Source organism: Adelges cooleyi, unplaced genomic scaffold, assembly GCF_023614345.1.
Source record: "Adelges cooleyi isolate 19-005CV unplaced genomic scaffold, UGA_ACOO_1.1 ACOO_flye_CR_arks_rails_tigmint_CR_PRNA_8, whole genome shotgun sequence".
Lineage (NCBI taxonomy): Eukaryota > Metazoa > Arthropoda > Insecta > Hemiptera > Adelgidae > Adelges > Adelges cooleyi.
Genome location: NW_026096513.1, coordinates 3,578,099 through 3,596,618, shown reverse-complemented (window position 1 = coordinate 3,596,618; position 18,520 = coordinate 3,578,099). Strand labels below are relative to the sequence as shown.

At 30.1% G+C, this 18,520-nt stretch overlaps 2 protein-coding genes across 4 annotated transcripts in view; one reads left to right on the top strand and one right to left on the bottom strand.

Annotated features, from left to right (window-relative positions):
- LOC126845810 (neurotrimin-like) overlaps positions 1-18,520 on the top strand; it is a 98,196-nt gene that overhangs the window by 74,318 nt on the left and 5,358 nt on the right. The window contains exons 7-8 of one of the 3 annotated variants that reach the window (XM_050584727.1): positions 15,274-15,426; positions 17,411-17,461. The exons of 1 other annotated variant lie outside the window; for it this stretch is intronic. In XM_050584727.1, the coding sequence (XP_050440684.1) occupies positions 15,274-15,426; positions 17,411-17,461 (204 nt within the window). The remainder of the gene's footprint in view (positions 1-15,273; positions 15,427-17,410; positions 17,462-18,520) is intronic. One more of the 3 variants, XM_050584728.1, reaches the window with a different exon arrangement.
- LOC126845809 (multiple inositol polyphosphate phosphatase 1-like) lies at positions 323-10,712 on the bottom strand. The gene is made up of 7 exons (XM_050584725.1): positions 10,437-10,712; positions 9,439-9,737; positions 9,263-9,373; positions 9,060-9,210; positions 2,979-3,079; positions 2,804-2,913; positions 323-1,248 (listed from the first exon to the last, which is right to left on the bottom strand). Exons 1-7 carry the CDS (start codon positions 10,588-10,590, stop codon positions 801-803), a joined length of 1,374 nt encoding a protein of 457 aa, XP_050440682.1. The 5' UTR covers positions 10,591-10,712; the 3' UTR covers positions 323-800.

Below are 18,520 nucleotides of genomic sequence, written 5' to 3'. Positions count from 1 at the left end.
AATTATATATTATAAACCACGTTTGCAGTTAGTGAATACACGTGCATAAATAGTTAAATGCTATTTCACCTTATTAAATAACAAATATATAGCAAACGACGTATTATGTATGTACCCGTATAATCTATTAAAAAAACATGAACTTTTCAATATTTTCATACAATTATTAATGATTGAAATACAGATGTACTAGGTACACTAAAAATATAAATAATAATAAAGTTAAAATAAATATATAATTACTTTAGTATAATATTTTATTTAAAACTTAAGGAACTAACCTAATTACATATTTATATTTAATTCATATAAGTGTTTATATATGTTTATTATTATCTATAATGCCATATAAAAATAAATATAAACTAACATCATTTACAAAGTAAGCATACAACGAAAGTAAAAATATTGACAGTAAAAAGACACTCAACTGAAAGGGAAACATTCCTCGGTGCTAACTAAGGTCATTAAACGAATAATGTGAGAATTATGAAGATCATTTTTTAGTTACTATGGGGTGTAAAAAGGGACTGTAGAGCGAATAGGACGTGGGGTATCTTTGTAATTTATAAGGGATAACAGACCGGGACAGTCTATTTTACCATTTAAACGATTGATAAGGAAGGATTACAGGTTATAATGACATTTTGGGTAACATTGATGTTTGATATTATGTTAGGTAATTTTATTATTTGAAGCTCCGATTTGCATTGGAGCCAATATTTGAGATAACTTCCCATTGATGGTGAAAAGTGTGGAAAAGTGCGGAATCATTTGAGTAATGTAATACACATTAAAAATTATTCGTCGATTTCATATTCCTCTTCTTTTGCGGGTTTTAAGAATTCATGGCATTTGAATTTTTCTATAAATATTTTAATCTTCTCTTCGATAACAGGCCATAAACATACCTCACACGTAGAACCGCCCTTCATCGGCACAGCCACAATTTGTTCGTTGAAATAAAACGCTATTTTATTCATGGTCGGTGTATAACAATTGGTGGTACATTTGAAGTACACTGCCGTGACGTTTGCTGCCCATGGACTGAACAAAGCTGATCTCCAATTACGGTCCTTCATGATATCGTAGTTCGATGAATTCATTTTAATATTCCTGTCACTGTCTTTTTCGCTTTTCTTTTCGCTTTTGCCTATACCTAATAGGAAATACATGCTTAACACGAACTCATGACTTGTGAAATTAATTGTAACATATGGACCTGTATCTTTCGAAAAAAATGTTGTCCTAAAAATAAAAAAAATATGAATACAAGTAAAGATCAATAAATATGATACTAAATTTGTTTTATATTGTAACACTTGCGTAATTAATATACTATTTATAATCGTAATGATAATCGCTATTATAATCCACATTATTATTACCGGGATAGCTTTGAGATGCCTAATATCTAACCCAAGTCGTTTACTTATTCCAAAATTGCCATGCAGTAGAATTGGCATTTAACGATAGAATCGTATTGTAGGAAAGTAATATTGCGTATCGGCAAATGAAGTCTTTTATAAAAGTGAGCTGTGAGTTAGGTATATTATGTTCAAACTAAGTTGTACTAGTTATTATTATTTGTTAATGAAGTAAAACAATTATAATAATTCTATAGTTTGTTAATTAAAATTATATGTAACGCATTCGGTTACCTATAGATCTAAGGATATGTAAAAAACTAATTTGATGGTGTTTGGGAAAAACTGTCTAAATATTATTCAAAATGAGTTTACGTAATATTTATATTCAAAAACAAATAAAACAGATATGGCCCTTAACTGTTCGAATGATCACCGGATGTCTTCGTCCAACGAACATTGCTAAACTATACAGCCTGAGTGGAAGTGCTCTACCACAAATCCGACGAAAAGTAAGCTCAGTGGCTAAAAGAACGAAGAAGGAAACGGACGGGCGCCACCCCCTGTACGGTCAGTTACCATCACCGAAACAGTTGCGCTCTATGAGAAGTTTCTTAATCAGCTGTGAACTATTTGGGTGTTCCACCTCTGGAGGAGCGGATTAGACTATGGCAGGGAGTACTTCCTTCAACTGAGTTCCCCAATAAGAAAGCCTCTCCACTGGAAATGACCATACGTACTATGGAGGACGCTAAACAGTATAGGAGTAAGCCATTACAAGTACAAAGAAACACTTGGTGAAATGGGGTATCCAGGAAGACCAATTATGGGGTTGTAGACAGGTATAGACAGACGACCATATTCTGCAGTGCCATAGGGCTCCAAATAGAATTGTGGACCGTAGGGAATTTCTGGTATGAAGAGGGCATTTAAACAGAGGTCGACCACACGATAGAAGAAGACTAAGTAATAAATATACCTATATGTTAGCAAGGAACTCGGAATGTTTTGTATCCACAAAAGTAATACATTTTTAGGAAATGCTAATTACATGAACAAAAATATTATGCTTATGGTATTAACAAGTCATTTTAAGTGCTTGGTAAATTTTGTACAACAGTAAAACAATTAAATGGACGAATATTTTAAAAATTGTAGGTACTTAGATGATACGGTGTTTGTTTCATACCAACTATACGATGAAATACTTTAAAAGAATTAGGTATACTTCATACCGAGATGTTAAGTACAAAATGTCTTTTAATCAGGGCCTGATTTAAGTTAAATTTGCTCGGGAAAGGCTTGACCGAAACCATTTATGATTGGCCATATTGGCCATGTTGTAATTGACCTTGTCTAGGTAGTTTTGGCTCATCTGGGTTCAAGAAAATAATAAATTAGATATACAGAAATGTATGGATGAAATTGTATAATACTTGAAGCTATCTAGAAGACGTACAGCCAATGGACAAGCCCATTGGCCATTTGCGTTATTTCCATAACCAACAGCATAATACCAATACAAATCTTCATAGTACTCTAATACCTATAAGAATTTTCAAGTTATTAATCTTATTTGTAGCAACTAATAGTACGCCTTATACTACTTACTTTAAGATCTTCTTGGCAGAATACTCTGCACCAAGCTGGAATTTCTTCTTCTGCATAAGCCCTCTCGTAGCCACATAAAGAATACATTATTTTTATAATTCCTACAATTAAAAATTTGAAGTTGAATGATCATTATTTACCAACAAGCATAGATATGGAAATGACAAATAGGAGAGATGGGTCTAATTTGAGCAAGGCTAGAAAAAAAATGTTTTCTAGTAGATCTGATATAATTTTCTAAATGGTTTTAAAAATTATAAAAACTAAATAATGGTTTTTGAACATAGAAGGGCAAAAGAACCCTATTTTATTTGAACTCAAAACTGATAGTGTTGTCAAATAAGGGGGACGGAAAGCACCATTTATAAAGGGGCATTTGTATAGACAATATTTGCTAGAAACTAATCTAGTAGATATTTTTAGTTACTTAATTTTGAAGTGAAAATATATTAAGTTATTTTTCTACGAATTAGGGCGAAAGTTTTTTAAAAATTAACTTCCTTAATCCTAAAAATTATTTTCTGCGTTTCTATTGAACGGATTTAGTTTTTCTTTCTCGTGAAGCTAACTTGTTTCTCTATGGGGGCTGAAAGAATTATTTTTGATTTAGCTATTAGAAAATTAGTTAGATTTATTAGAAAATAAAATGTTGAAAATAAATATAAAAACTCGGTCTTTAAAATGTTTTTGAAATCGGTTCGGTAGACATTTTAGACCTATCAACTTACTTCAGACTTATTTTATCAACTAATTATTTATTTATATTTGATAAATGTCTCTCCCCTCTCTTTTCCTCACTTTCCTATCCCTTTCTTCTTCGCTAACTTTAACTTCTCCTCCTCTCACTTGATTGAATGTTTTTTATACCAAAAAGTATATTTTTGCCTTTGCGAAAAAATCGTAACCATGATAATGTTTATGCCTTTAACAAATTAGCTCAGTCTTCCACTCATAGTCAAGAACACACAATCTTTCTATAACTATTTATAATCTATAATCTATCGATTACGATTGATACTAGATAGCGGACGACTGTTTACAAGGTGTTAAAGCAAGTGTGTCAGTGGCGCCATTTGTAAACGGGGTAATATCATTATGTATATATACATACTATACTGTTATATGTATACATAATATACAATATGAATTATGTATAGAATAAATAAATAAATGTAAATATGTTATTAAAATAAAATGCATATTATATAACTATGATTCTGTGCTATCAACTTAACGTATAATTGTTATAAGCGGTGATAGCAGCTTCAAACATATTATAAGGTTGTAATTCCACAAAGATGGCGGAAATGGTAACTTAAACTATCTCTATTGGTGACATGTATACTTAGCAATCTAGTTTATTATATATATATATATATATATATAAACTAGATAGAGATAGATAGATTAAAAATAGATAGAGAAATTTATTGGATATCCCATGGAAAACATAATATCATGGAAAATTATAGTAACACCTGATAACGAAATTTTTAATTTAAAAATGTTTAATGGTAAATAATTGTGAGTCAGTGTGTAATTTCTTGAAAAATAGAATCAGATAATGAGATTATCATGTATCGGTAAGTCGGGACTTTATTTATTTATATAATTATATTTTGTACATTTTAGCATTGATCATAGGTCTAACAGCATTGATTATAATTTATAAATAATATTTTCATAATTAATGTTAATAGTAATTTATATGATCAATAATTTTAATAATAACATAGTATGTTTTAAAAGCATGACTAGAAATCATAAAATGCTTTTAAAATGAGAAAATAAATACATGCGACGATAATCAATTTAATGCTTGTAACAAGCAGTTGACGATATTATTCAGTACATAGCTAGCTTTATTGCTCGAAAGCTGAAAAAAAACTTTATTTGTAATAAATGCATAGTAGATTTTAGTTCGTAGTCGTAGCGAACCAGAGTCGATAAGAAATATAAAAACCTGTGGTGGCTTAATAAATCCAGCAGTTGATATTATATATTTATGTAAAATTGGAGAAAGATTTTTTAAAATTTATAAAAATAAACTTTCAACAGTTCCATTAGTTTAATAAAAAAATGTATTAAAAAAGCCAACTCCTAAATTAATTTAAACAACATTATTTTTATCACTAAATAACCACATTTTAAATCAAGGAACAATTGTATTTTCGGTAAGAATAATTTTAATTTATTTATTTTATTTATTAACGTCCAAAGGGCAAAGAGTGTACAAAAATGTACATCTAATACAAATTTAACAAAGAATACATGAGATAGTAAAACGAGTATAACAGAATACAAATTATTATAATAAACAAATTAGTATATATCATAGGATAAACAATATTATATTAATAAGGAGACAATTATTGAAAGTACATATTTAAATCTAAAATTTTCTAATCGAAACCCAAACATAATCGCCGAAGTTTATCTTCATTATCTAAATAAAAATAAAAATTTTGAAGGGCATTTATTAATAAATAATATGACCATTTAAAATTTTATAAATAAATAACGCATAGTAAAGGATATTTGTGCACATTTATCTACATTAATATTTAAATGGTTCGCTACTCACCAATTAGAAAAACAAACAAAATCATCTTGCAACCTTTTACAATCTTCCATGGAATTCACTACCATGTATATCTTTAAGTCATCCGCAAAAAGAGAGTATTTACAGAAACGGAACACATTCTTTACATCATTAATAAACAACAAAAATAACAAGAAGGATAAATGTTCACCTTGCGGGACACCTGAAGGGATATTAAATGACGACGATAATTGATCCAAAATTTTGACCTGTTGAGTCCTACCCGTTGAAAAGGAACCAAACCATGATAGTAAAGAGCCACCAACGCCAAGATCATTAAGCTTATTTAATAACAAAACATGGTCAACTGAGTCAAACGCTTTTCTAAGGTCGGTATAATATCGTCGACTTGTGCTCTTTTTTTTACGGTAACGAATAAATTTGTAACATACACGAATAAATTGGTACAAGTTGATTTGTGGGCTCCAAAGCCATGCTGCTCATCTGTAATAAGTCTGTCAAATGCACAAGACAGTTTTGGTTCAACTATTTTTTCAAAAAGTTTCGGTAACGAGCTTAATTTTGAGATCGGGCGATAATTTTTTATTGAATTCCGGTTGCCAGATTTAAAAATAGGTAAAACAAAACTAGACTTCCATAGACGAGGAAATTTTCCTTGAGTAAGGGATATATTAAATAATGTATTTATAGGGCTAGCCATAGCATAACAACAATTGGATAAAATAATAAGAGGTAGTCCATCCGGTCCATAAGTGCTATCCAAGCCCATATTAGACCTTCAAAAACCTCAGATAACGATATGTATAAAGATGAAACGTTTATTGTAGATTCTGATAACAGTTTAGGAAACTGACGGACATTAAATGATTGAGAGTTAACGTAAACCGAAGAAAAATAATCAGCAAATGCCTTGGATATGGCTTGGCTATTATCAAAATTTCACTCATCATTGGACATAGATGAGGGAATTAAATTACCGTTATTACTCTCTATTAAATAACTCACTCCAATTAACATTATTCAAGGTCATAGAAATACCTACAAAGTCTGCTTTTTTAAAAAAAATTTTGAACTGACGGTAGATAAGATAAAGCTTTTGAACCAATAAATTCACAATTAATATTCAACGGTGGATGTGGTTTATCAATCGGAACAAGCGGGTTTGTACATAAATTGACCGACAAAAAATCTAGATTTCTAAAAACTAAATCTAGTGTACTACCATATGGATTGCGTAAATAATTGTACTGAGATAAATTGCAAACCGAAAAAGCATCAAAAACGATATTGACTGCCGCGGACATGATGCCATTAACAACTAAATCAGTGTTGTCAAGTGAAAAAGTAGTGCCTCGAAAATTATAGTCACCACCAATAGTCACCGAATCGCTCAAACAACCAATTAACTGTATCTATGTGTGTTTCGTATACAGAGAGGGGACTAACCTGTGGGATATAACACGCTCCTATAATTAGTTTTATCTTATTATTTAACTTTAACCGATAAAAATACCTATTGCACTGAATTGTAATGAATTGTAATGAATTATAATTAATTCACTTATACATTTGTTGTGCACATCAATTAACACTCCACCCCAGTGACTACAATTATTTGTTAAACCACTCCTATTACATCTAAAAATATTGTAGTCATAAAAACTTAATTCACAATCTAATACATCGGGATTTAGCCAGGTTTCGGTTAAAATTAAAAAGTCGCAATTATTGCAGGGAACATTACATGTTAAATATCTCAGTTTGTTATTAAGGCTTCTTACATTTTGATAATGACCTAACAAATACGTTTGACAGAAGAAAAAATGAAGAGTTACAGAAATTATACAAAAGACCAAACATTCTAGCCTTTATCAGGAATAAAAGACTAGAGTGGTTTGGACACACTTGGAGAGCGGATGGTCAACTAATAGTCAACCTGATGGTCAACCCATTATTCTGAAAAGGCTATACCCAGCTACCAGGCAGGCTATAGGCGCTCAAGAGATTTCTGCGAACAAATTGCAGCTCTAACATCGCACATAGAAAAATGCTTTAATGATGACCAGAAAGCCGGAGCTGCTTTCATTGACCTCAGCACCGCCTACGATACTGTTTGAAAGCATGGACTACTGAACAAGCTGACAAAAATTATATCCTGTAAATGAACTATAAAATACATACATGATGTATTGAGCAACAAAAGATTCCACGTCACAAACATTGAACAACGCACTACCACAAGACTCAGTTCTGGCCCCAGTTTTGTTCAACGTTTACATAAGTGACCTTACACGACACTAAATCAAGAAAGTTTGCATATGCTGATGACCTTAGAATTGTTGCGAAGAGACCCTCTCTTGACACAATAGAAACAACCCAAGCAGAAGATTTAAAGTCACTCGAGGCTTATTACAAAAAATGGAGGCTTAAACCTATTCCACTAAAAACGATAGTGTCGCCGGTCACTTTGAATAACAGAGAATTTAATGGGAATTTCTGCGGCCAACTAATAAAGAACGAGTCAAGCTCTACGTATCTAGGCTGAACTTTAGACCGCACACTTACATTCAAATCCCATCTACAGAAACTAGTGGCTAAACTAAAAACTAGAGAGTATCACTCATCTCTAGACTAGCAGGCACTACATGGGGCGCAAACACTCAGGTGCTACGCATGTCAACACTGTAACCAACTCTTAAACAAATGGAAATTAAGAGACAGCCCAAACTGTGACTGTGGGGAGGTGCAATCAATGGAACACATTACTGAAGACTGTCCGGCTCGACGATACCCAGGAGAAATGGATGACTTCTTCAAAACCACAAACCCGGCTGTTGATTAGATAAGTAAACTTAACGTCGAAAAAGTTACCTGACATAACAAATAATATAGTATATTTATATAGTTGTTTATTTTATTTATCTATTTAACTGTTTTATTTATTTTATTTTTTATCTTTTTGTTACTAACTTAAATTAAATTATATTAATTGCTGATTGTGTAGCGCTTAAGATCTTGCATGTCATACGAAATAAATAAATGAGTTTATGATTTTTTTTTTTTAGTATTTAATAATATTAGTGTACCAATATATTATACCTATAGATCAAAAACCATATATCGCGAATACATCACACGAAAGTATTCAATATCCGACAAAAAAATATGCGTGCATTAGTTAACTGTCATTTACATTTAAGCAATTGTATTATTTCATGTCTTTTAAATTTGTATTCCATGAGATTACCAACTATTGTATCTATCTCTTTCTACCGATATTGATTACGCGGCAGTATAGACAGGGTGTGTGGGAGGCACAGTCTTTTTCTTTATAGGTCTATGATAACACGTCCTTTTTTCAGGTTTGAAAATTTGCTACATGTTATTTATGGAAAAACACTCGTCTACAAACTTTATCATGTTAAAAAAGACATATGAAAGGGGGGGGGGGTTGTTAAACCCTTAGGCATATTGGTATCTGTACGCTTAAAATAATATCCATTATTTAGCTTACTTACTTTTAATTTCTTCATTTTCAATACCCATCTTGTCTGCTACCCTTTGTACAACATTTTTAACATAATCACTTTTACCAAATTTATTCATTTGCACAGAATAATCATCACTGAATTTTTCTATTGAAAATAAAATGTCCTCAAACTTTTCTACCTAAATTAGAAAATATTAGTATTCATCAAATATTAAATATTATACAACGTACGATTTGATCTTGGCCGTCAGTTTTAAAATTATTAATATCTGTACTTCCAAATAATGTTTGAATAAAAATGTCTCCAGTTTCTTTGCAACGTTTCTTTTGCATTACCAATACCTAACATTTTAAAACAATAATTTGTTAAAAATATTTTAATTTTTTTTAAACGACCCAATATGTACATTATAGTTATCAGCGTTTTGCGGTTTACTAAATATTTCTGCAAATTTATTTTTAATTCTTAATGCCAGTTCTCGTATTTCCGCACGTCCGTTTTTAGTCAAACCCATGAAGTTCTCGGTTTGTACGAAAACTGATTTCCAATTTCTAATGGCTTCAATATCCGTTTGGCACATTTTAGCATTTTCAGTAATTTTACTTCTATAAGGATCAATCTTCAATAAATATTCTTCTATGTATGATTTTGATAAATTTGTTGTGCCATTTCTGATAACCATAAAAAGTTTAACTGGTGTACACTCTAAATAATAAAATAAAACATAATTTTATTTAAAGGTTAGATTTTTGTTCCTTATACCTATTTTTAATGTAGAAATTCAATAAGGGCGCGATTAATGTAACCTTAATACACTATTTTTTCCTGAAAACCACTGATTTTATAAAAGTATTTAGCTGTAATTTTGAATGGTAATTATATTTTTGGATGATTACTTTTAAAGTTATTTAAGTTAAAAATGTAGGATGGGAAGTGGAGTGCGGTAGAGTAATGCGCGCAGATAAAAATAACTCTACACGCTTACACTACCGCACTATACTTCCCATCCTATTCTTTACCATTTAATAACTTAAAAAGTAATAATCCAAAACTGGTTATCAACCAAACAAAATTCTCAACAAATTATTCGCAATAAAACGGCTATCTTAATTTTTTTTTTAAATAAATTGTAACAAAAAAAAAAAACTTGAAGAAGTATAACAGCTAAAAGTAATACAAACCGTGGCGCAAAAGTCTTAATTCAAATTGAAAAAAGTTTTTTAATTTATCAGGTCTTTATGGAACACCCTGTATACATTATCCTTACATGTATATAATACAGAAAAACAAAAAATTATAAATACTACTAAGTTTAGTATACAATTAGTAGTGCTTAGCTAATACTATAATAGTTTATTTAAGAAATAGTAAAATTAAGTCAACAGTGTTACTTAATCAACTTACTATCTGGTAATTCAATATTCCTCGAAGAAACTGATTTGTATGTGGTTTTTAAGGGGAAAAACCAATATTGAGCTGTATCATCATAACACGGATAATCCTCATCTTCGGCATTAGTAAACACCCATAATATTTGTACTATACATAAAAACTTCATTTCTGAATCGAATGATATGTAAAACAATATATTATATCTGTTAAATATTATTTCGGCCTAATGAAAATGGAATTAATTTATTGGAAAGATTAAAGTATGAAGATGAACAAAAAAGTTTCGAATATAACAATAAAAGAAACAAATGAATTGTCTAGTAAATGAGGACAATGTTTATTTAAATGTGTTTACGCAATGAAAATAGGTTATTTGTTTTTATTACATTTGGCTTTGTAGCCTTGTGGCTTTACATAGGTAGTATAGTTGGTAAAAAATATGAACATACATTTGTGCTACTTGTAATAATAAATAGTACATTTTTTACAACCAATTTATTGTTATTATATATTCGTACGCATAAACATTATACAGATGTCCACAAGCCTGAGTAAATAATGATTTGTAAACTATAACGTTATACCATACGTCTTATGCTTTATAGTTATCTCTTATTCACAGCTTAAAAAACATCAGCCGTTTAAAAAAAAAAAATTACTTTTATATCAACGGAATACTGTTCAACTTATTTTCTGTTCAAGCATTACAAATTGCCAAATGTGTCAAATATTTGTATCCAAAAACCGAAATTGGTTTTTCCTAGTCTCTTCTCCTCGCGGCGCTTTAGAGGCCATTTAGGCCTATTGCCGCAACAACCACTAGGCAGTTCTTCTCCGTTCTTTATTTCAAGTTCTTTATTAAGTCTTTGACTACTCTATCCTACCACCTTTATCTAGGACGTCCCCTTGTGTGTTCGGTTTCCATTTTGTAACTTGTCCAATTGGTCCCTCTGATCTCCACATTTGTCAACACATCGCTTCTCCGTACAGGTCTCGAATCTTCTGGTCTGTCTATAAAAAAATATTGCTGTTATTACTCATATATATATAAATATCAAAAACCACAAAAAGTGACATAAACTCTATAAATTTGGATTTTGAAAACTATTCAAAACCATTATTATGTTATACAGAACTATGGGCTTACAAACTTGAAATTTAGTATAATATGACCTTTTCTATAATTACAAAACAAGTATACCTACCTAGGTAAGGGACATAATGGAAAAATAATGCCAAATTTGAAATCAGCTACCTCGAAAACATATAATTTTACCTATTTTGAATCCTGTTGAGTAAAATTCAGACTTTTAGCTTTAATGTGATTGCTGAGAAGGTATTGTTTTTATAATTATGTGTTTTTTGTGCCCGTAGACACGATAACTTTTTTACTTTGTACATTTTTTAACATTTTTTTAACATTAAGATTATGATAAAAAAAGTTCTAATATCGAAATAAAATTACAATTGTAAAAATATAAAACTATGTTCTAATTTACATGAGTGTTTAATTTTTTAGAAACATGTATCGTTTTGTTGTTTTACAAATAACACTGTCTTTTGCTTCATTTTTTAATAACAGTAAGTGATAAGATTAAAACAAATTAAATTAAATTTAAACGGTTGAGATTTAAAAAATATAAATAAATATTTTTAATTTCATATATATATGCATACACTATTTTATTAATAGTTAACTTTAAAAATCATTGTAATATTTTACTTAGAGGTAGAGCCAACTGCAATAAGTAATCTCTTCCACGGGACGTATTGTACATAGTTTGTGGGTGAAATTATGTATAAGTAATATAATTTTCAAAATGTATTAGAGCGAACTGATCATTTTGGACGTGAAGGAAGAAAAATGTCATCGATTTTCGCAGAATTCACGAGCCTCAGTGCGTAATTCCAGTATTTATATAAATATAAAATGGTGAGATTATATTGTTATAACGGCATGACTGCCACATTCTCCGGTCACATAACATATACATTGGTTGAGTGAGATTCAAAGCCAAAACTGCCGTCACACATACAACGAAAACGTCGGTTTTTTCCAGTCGACCAGGCGCAAAAAAATTGTATTATGCAAAAGAATAATAAAAAAAAAAAACGCGAATATATTAAATTAAGTTTTAATATATACGCAGAGGGTTGAATAGAGTAATGTGTGACACGTATATAAACCACCACAGCCGCCGCCACGGCACTGCTATTGTTGGGGGAAAAAAACGTCAACGGTGGCATCAAATAACGGCAATTTAGTCTTCGTCCTTTCATTATTATATTGTATTATAATAACATTATAGTCAGACCACGCGGCGCGAGTGATGTTAATTGTATTTTTTTTTTCGACGCCAAAATATCTCCCGGGGAACAGATCAGAGAATTTTGATTTTTTGACAGAATGCACGAGGTGGTCGCCTAAACGCGGTTTTCAATGATCGATTTTTTTTTTTGTCCAAATTCGGTCAATATATATTAGTATACAGTAATAATAATAATATTAATGTGCATTGTGCACACACGAGCCATCGCCGTTGACGTTAATGGGGGGATAAAAAATCTAAACAGGCTCACAATTATAACAAGAGCAACGCGGGCAGACACAAGGGAGCACGCCGTCCTCCCCTTGCCCGCTGCAAATGAAGGCGTTGAATGGGGTGAGCCAAATTCTGTACGGTCGGAGGTCCTATTAATTTGCTAATGGAACAGATTGATATTATATGCGGCAGCAGGGGTGAAATCCGGTGTGGTACGGATGTGTGTGAAATAGTTATTGTTGTTATTATTACGGGTAGAAAATAATAATTGCTTGTAATATAGTATATACTATACCGTCAAACGATTGAGTCAATTAAAATTGTTTTTTTCTTCTTTTTGTGCATGCGTGTAACGATAATGCCACCGTGCTTTAATAATGGTATAATATATAACCGTCGGTGTGGCGTAAACGGCAAATGTGTAAAAACAAAAAATGTGTCTTCGAGAGTGAAAAATTAATTAACGTTGTCAAATATTATTATTTTTTTGCTATGAAACAAAAGTGTCCTAGACTTCAATATTTTTTCCCGAAATTAGGGCGTTACAAATTGAGTTTTGTACATAATATTAAGGGAAAATATAAAGATATTGTGGATTTCTTCTCTCTGATAATCTATTTTTAAAGTTCATTTGTTTTTGCTCTGAAAATCAAGATGCTACCTAATTTTGTAACGCTGGTAAAGAAAAAAATAATTTCCAGTGTTTTTGACTAAAATAAAAAATATGTAGGTACTGAAATGTTAATTTTGACAGTTAAATATTCTGCGGTAAAGACTAAAGATATTGTTTAATGCTGGTAATCTGAGCATGGATTACACTGTAAAATACAATTACCACAAATCCAATGCTTGTTTCGGCTTATCATGTATCAGTAAATACCAATACATTGTGGTACTACTTCTTTTGTTTAATAATAATAAGTATATCTGGACTACTAAACATGATGGCATTCAACATGGTGTCCATTCATACTACTCTTGGTGTGGTTTCTTCTTTATACAGGTTTCTAAACAATTAAGGGTCTTCTGTAAAGTTATTTGATCTGAAAGGTTATTTTTCAAGAGGGGCGTTCTAATAATGTGTATAAACTTATATTAAGGGGATTAAAGAATAATTCTATTATTTTACTAGTTAGTTTGCCCATATTACTTAATGAACTACATGCATTATTATTTATTTTGTCAGATTAAGTTTTGTAAGTTATTTTATCCGAATTTGAGGCTACTTTTATTGCATACTGGTGTTCAAGTAAATTACGGCTTTTTTATTACGATCGTTTCAACTGGTTTTGACTTAGCTCATTATATTTTCTATGTCTTTCGTACTCAGCGAGGTTTAACTCGTTTCGATGATCGAACATATCTGTATTAAGTTAGTGTTCATCTGTCCAATGGGTAATTGAAACTGACTTAGACATTTATAGAAACATATCGTAACTTGTACTTAACCTTATTTTTCAGTGTTATTAAATTATATTTTTTAGTTCCGCTGTGTAGCTAAAGTGATACTGTTTTTTACCTTGCATTATATTGTTATGACATGTTTGAGATAGATCTAGTTTATATCTAATAAATAATGGCTTTTGAGTTGGCAGAGTCGATTTAAACATCTGAATAAAATACGAACTTTTATAACAAACAAATAAAAATGCAGACTGACAATACTCAAAAAGAGACTGCATATTTAATAAAACCTGAAAAAATACCTCTTGTATAAATAACCAACATAAATAATTATCATAACGGACAGCTAATGGCCATAGAAGCTGAAGCTTGAAAAAAAAAAATCTTAACAGTAGTATACAATTTATCGGAGTGCCACTTTAAATTCAAAACTACTAGAATATCCATCGAAAAAAAAAATGTTAATTCAATTTAACATTTATGACACGAATTAAAATCGCATTAGCTAAAATTGCTGTTTTATATCTCGTGTTAGGTAATTAATTATAAAATATTTATTTGGATGCCTTTTTTCAAGTATAAATTAAATTGACAAAACACTGATCACCGCCAAACTCGTTAGTATTTATTGAGTTTTCAATAGTTATTTGACGACAAAAAAAATGTATTGAACATAATTCCTAACTTTTACTTATTTAAATCGAAGAAAAACTATTATTTGTTATCTAAACTGGCTAGGGGTGGCCTGGTACCTTTAAATTAAAGTAAAAATCCTAAATGAACAATTTCGATTTCATAGCTCATAGCTTTCATTACAACATACATTGTAATGCGTTTTTATGAACGGCGTAAGAGCTTGGTTAATTCATAAAACAATTTGATAAGTTATTTTTTCGTTGCAGGAGAAAAATATGAGACAGAAGAGCACGTTACCGATCAATACAAAACTCGAATGAAACTTACCATCAAGTCAGTGACAATCGAAGATTATGGTACGTACAAGTGTCTGTCTAGAAACGCACTTGGAGACATGGACGGTACGATAAAAATAAGCCGTAAGTAATTGACTTGTTCCATTTCAATTATATATATAAATAGGGGAAGGTGGGAGAATACCGGTCATTGGATAATACTAGTCAGTGTCATATCTTTTTAAATATTACAACTAAAATTTAGATAAGCACGTAATTAATTGGTAATTCTTGTTACCGAAACCTAATACCAGATGTTTCAAAATGACAAACAACTTTTTATAACCAAAAATGATTTATCAATTTTGTTGTAATATTTTTCCGAAATAAAATTCATCTCAAAGTGAGAATTTTTAACTTTTTGTTATATTGACTGCTTTATTTATATCAAAAACTGACAAGGATTGCAGTTATTTGCTTATAATCTACCAAAATATTATAGTTTTAAAGAAAATACATGTCAGTGTTTTCTTCATTGTACTGGACATTTGAATATTTGAGTATGTGTTGAACCAGATTGAGGTCATATAGAAAAAAACGTTATAAAAATTAAAAAATTTTTTAATCAGAATAACGATTTTAATTGTAAAAACGTCTTGTCTGAAAAACTATTACCTTTTTTTCTATATTAGAAATAAATTCGTAGTTCTTTGTTATATTATATACATATAAATTTTGTAAATTCTTTAAACATTTGGGAGACGAGATGATATCGCCATGAAAGCACTAAATCTTTTGTTGTAAGTGGAAGTTTGTTCCAACAGTTGTTTTAGCATTCATTTTGTACTCATTGATCTAAGAAACACAATCAAGTTTTGCAAATGTAACGTCTGAGACCACTTATCTCATCGCTAAAATGTTTGGATAGGCCCTAATACCTATAATGGTTGATCACTTAAGTATTTTACCAATATCTGTACGATAAACTTAAGTAATCTGAAGTAAGACCTTTTTAAGAGAGCTTATTGTTTTTCATGGTATATTATAAAAGTAACCGCAGTCAAACAATGCAAGATTACTGCGAGGAACAAAATATTGTTAATGATATGGAAATTATGAATAAAATTGACGGCTAATTTTATTTATGTTTTTCGTTTTTTTTTTGATAAAATAATAACTTTATTTTAAGGTGACTAATAGAAAATGAATATGAATTTGGGAAATTTTTACTATGCGCTTTATTAGTGTAACAGCATGTTAAGAGGACGTCGCACCGCCCATTTTTAAGGAGTAAAGTATAGGCAATTTTTTACAAAATCTTAATTTAAAGGTTAAACTGTGATGTGTAATTATTAGTTCAATAACTAAGACTCTATTTTGGTAGTTAATTTATTTTTTGGACTATCACAGCATCCTTGAAAGCGATTTAAAAATGTTTTTCATCTCAACTTGTTTAAGCAGACTGAAATTAACTTGCTCAATTTTGGTTTTAGAGTAAAAGCACTAATTATAAAATTAAAAGAAAACAATATTTCGGAGGGCAAGACGGTGCGATTTTTTCATTATTGTAAGTAAAACGCTCAATACATAGTTTAGAAATAACGACTATTTTAATATTTTTAAACGACAGTAACTTTTTAAAAAATTATTTTTTTTTTTTTAAAACGCACAGTCTTGCTCTCCGGAATATTGTTTTCTTTTAATTTTATAATTAGTGCTTTTACTCTAAAACCAAAATTGAGCAAGTTATTTTCAGTCTGCTTAAACATGTTTTTACCACTGAAAATCACTGGTGCGACGCCCTCTTAATAGATATCACAGATCACTCGTTACAACTAATATGCTCATTAATGTTATACAGGGTGTCCCAGCATTAAATGTAAGTAATAGGTGATTGGACATCCGGGGGACCCCCAAATAAGCCCCAAAGTCGATAAGTCAAAAATTAAAAGTTTTGATAGTTAAGTAAAAAATAATGACTTAAAATAAATTATTAACGTATCATATTTTAATATTATGCATAATTCATAAGTAATTCAATAAATAAAATAATAATTTTATTAAAAAAACTACAGAAAATTAATTTTTTAATTTAATATTTTTTATTGTTTTATTATTACATGAGCAGAAATACAAAATAATGACGGGCACTCTCCTAAGAAGCCAAAACATAAAATATGTAAGTACTGTGATTTTTCTTACTTTTGCTTACACTTAATGATAAATCTATACATTTTATACATTAACTAGGTTTATAACAAACTGTTAAATCTGTCATTACATATTATGTATACTGCAAGACGAAATAAACTACTACTATATTTCTATATTATATTTCATATCTACTACTAACTACTATGTTAGTAGTACATATGAAAATGTAGTTAGTATGAAAACTTTATTGAATATAATATCAAAAAAATATAGTTAATAAATAAACATAAATGTAAATATTAATGCATACAGAACAGAACTACATAAAAGGTAGAATTTCATTGCGCTTTGCTGAAATAAATAGCACTGTTTCTGTGGTTTGATTAAAACTTGTTTTTCTTTATAAAGATTAATATTTTTCTTGGTAAACTGAGTACGACAACGCAATATGTCACGATTCCGTGCAATGTTTTTTTTTTATCTTTAACCTGAACGAATCACGCAGAGTAAGCGGTAAATAAATTATAGATGTCCGAAGAGCATCAGCAGCTGATATTGATGGCACTATTGTTTTTACTACACACGTCCGAAATAAAGCGATTCGATCTAGAATAATATGATATGGACATGCCACGGCCACTGTACTTGAATAAAACATTTTTCACAGCAGTTCCCAATGTGATCTAATGGACTTTCCACATTTTTTAAGACAACGGCGGAGGCAGTAAGTCAAAGGGGAAAAAAGCAAACGGTTTTATAAATAAAAAAAAATTGCTTGTAAACCCTGCCAAGAGTTTGTTGAAAAGTTATCTGTTTTGCTACTTTTTAGAATTAGATGAAATAAATATTTTGTCATTGTTTTTAAGTATGTAAAACATTTGGTAAAAATATAATATAAAAATAATGTTTAATGTATTACTAACGTACTAGTACTGGTTTCAGTGTTCCCGTTAAAGTAAACTATATTACAAATACATTTAAAATACCTTAGCTTTAAAATGTGAAATATTTCTATGATTTCGACCATATCTATTATAATTATTAAAAATTATTAGGTATGTAGATTTGAGTTGTTTTGTTTAAA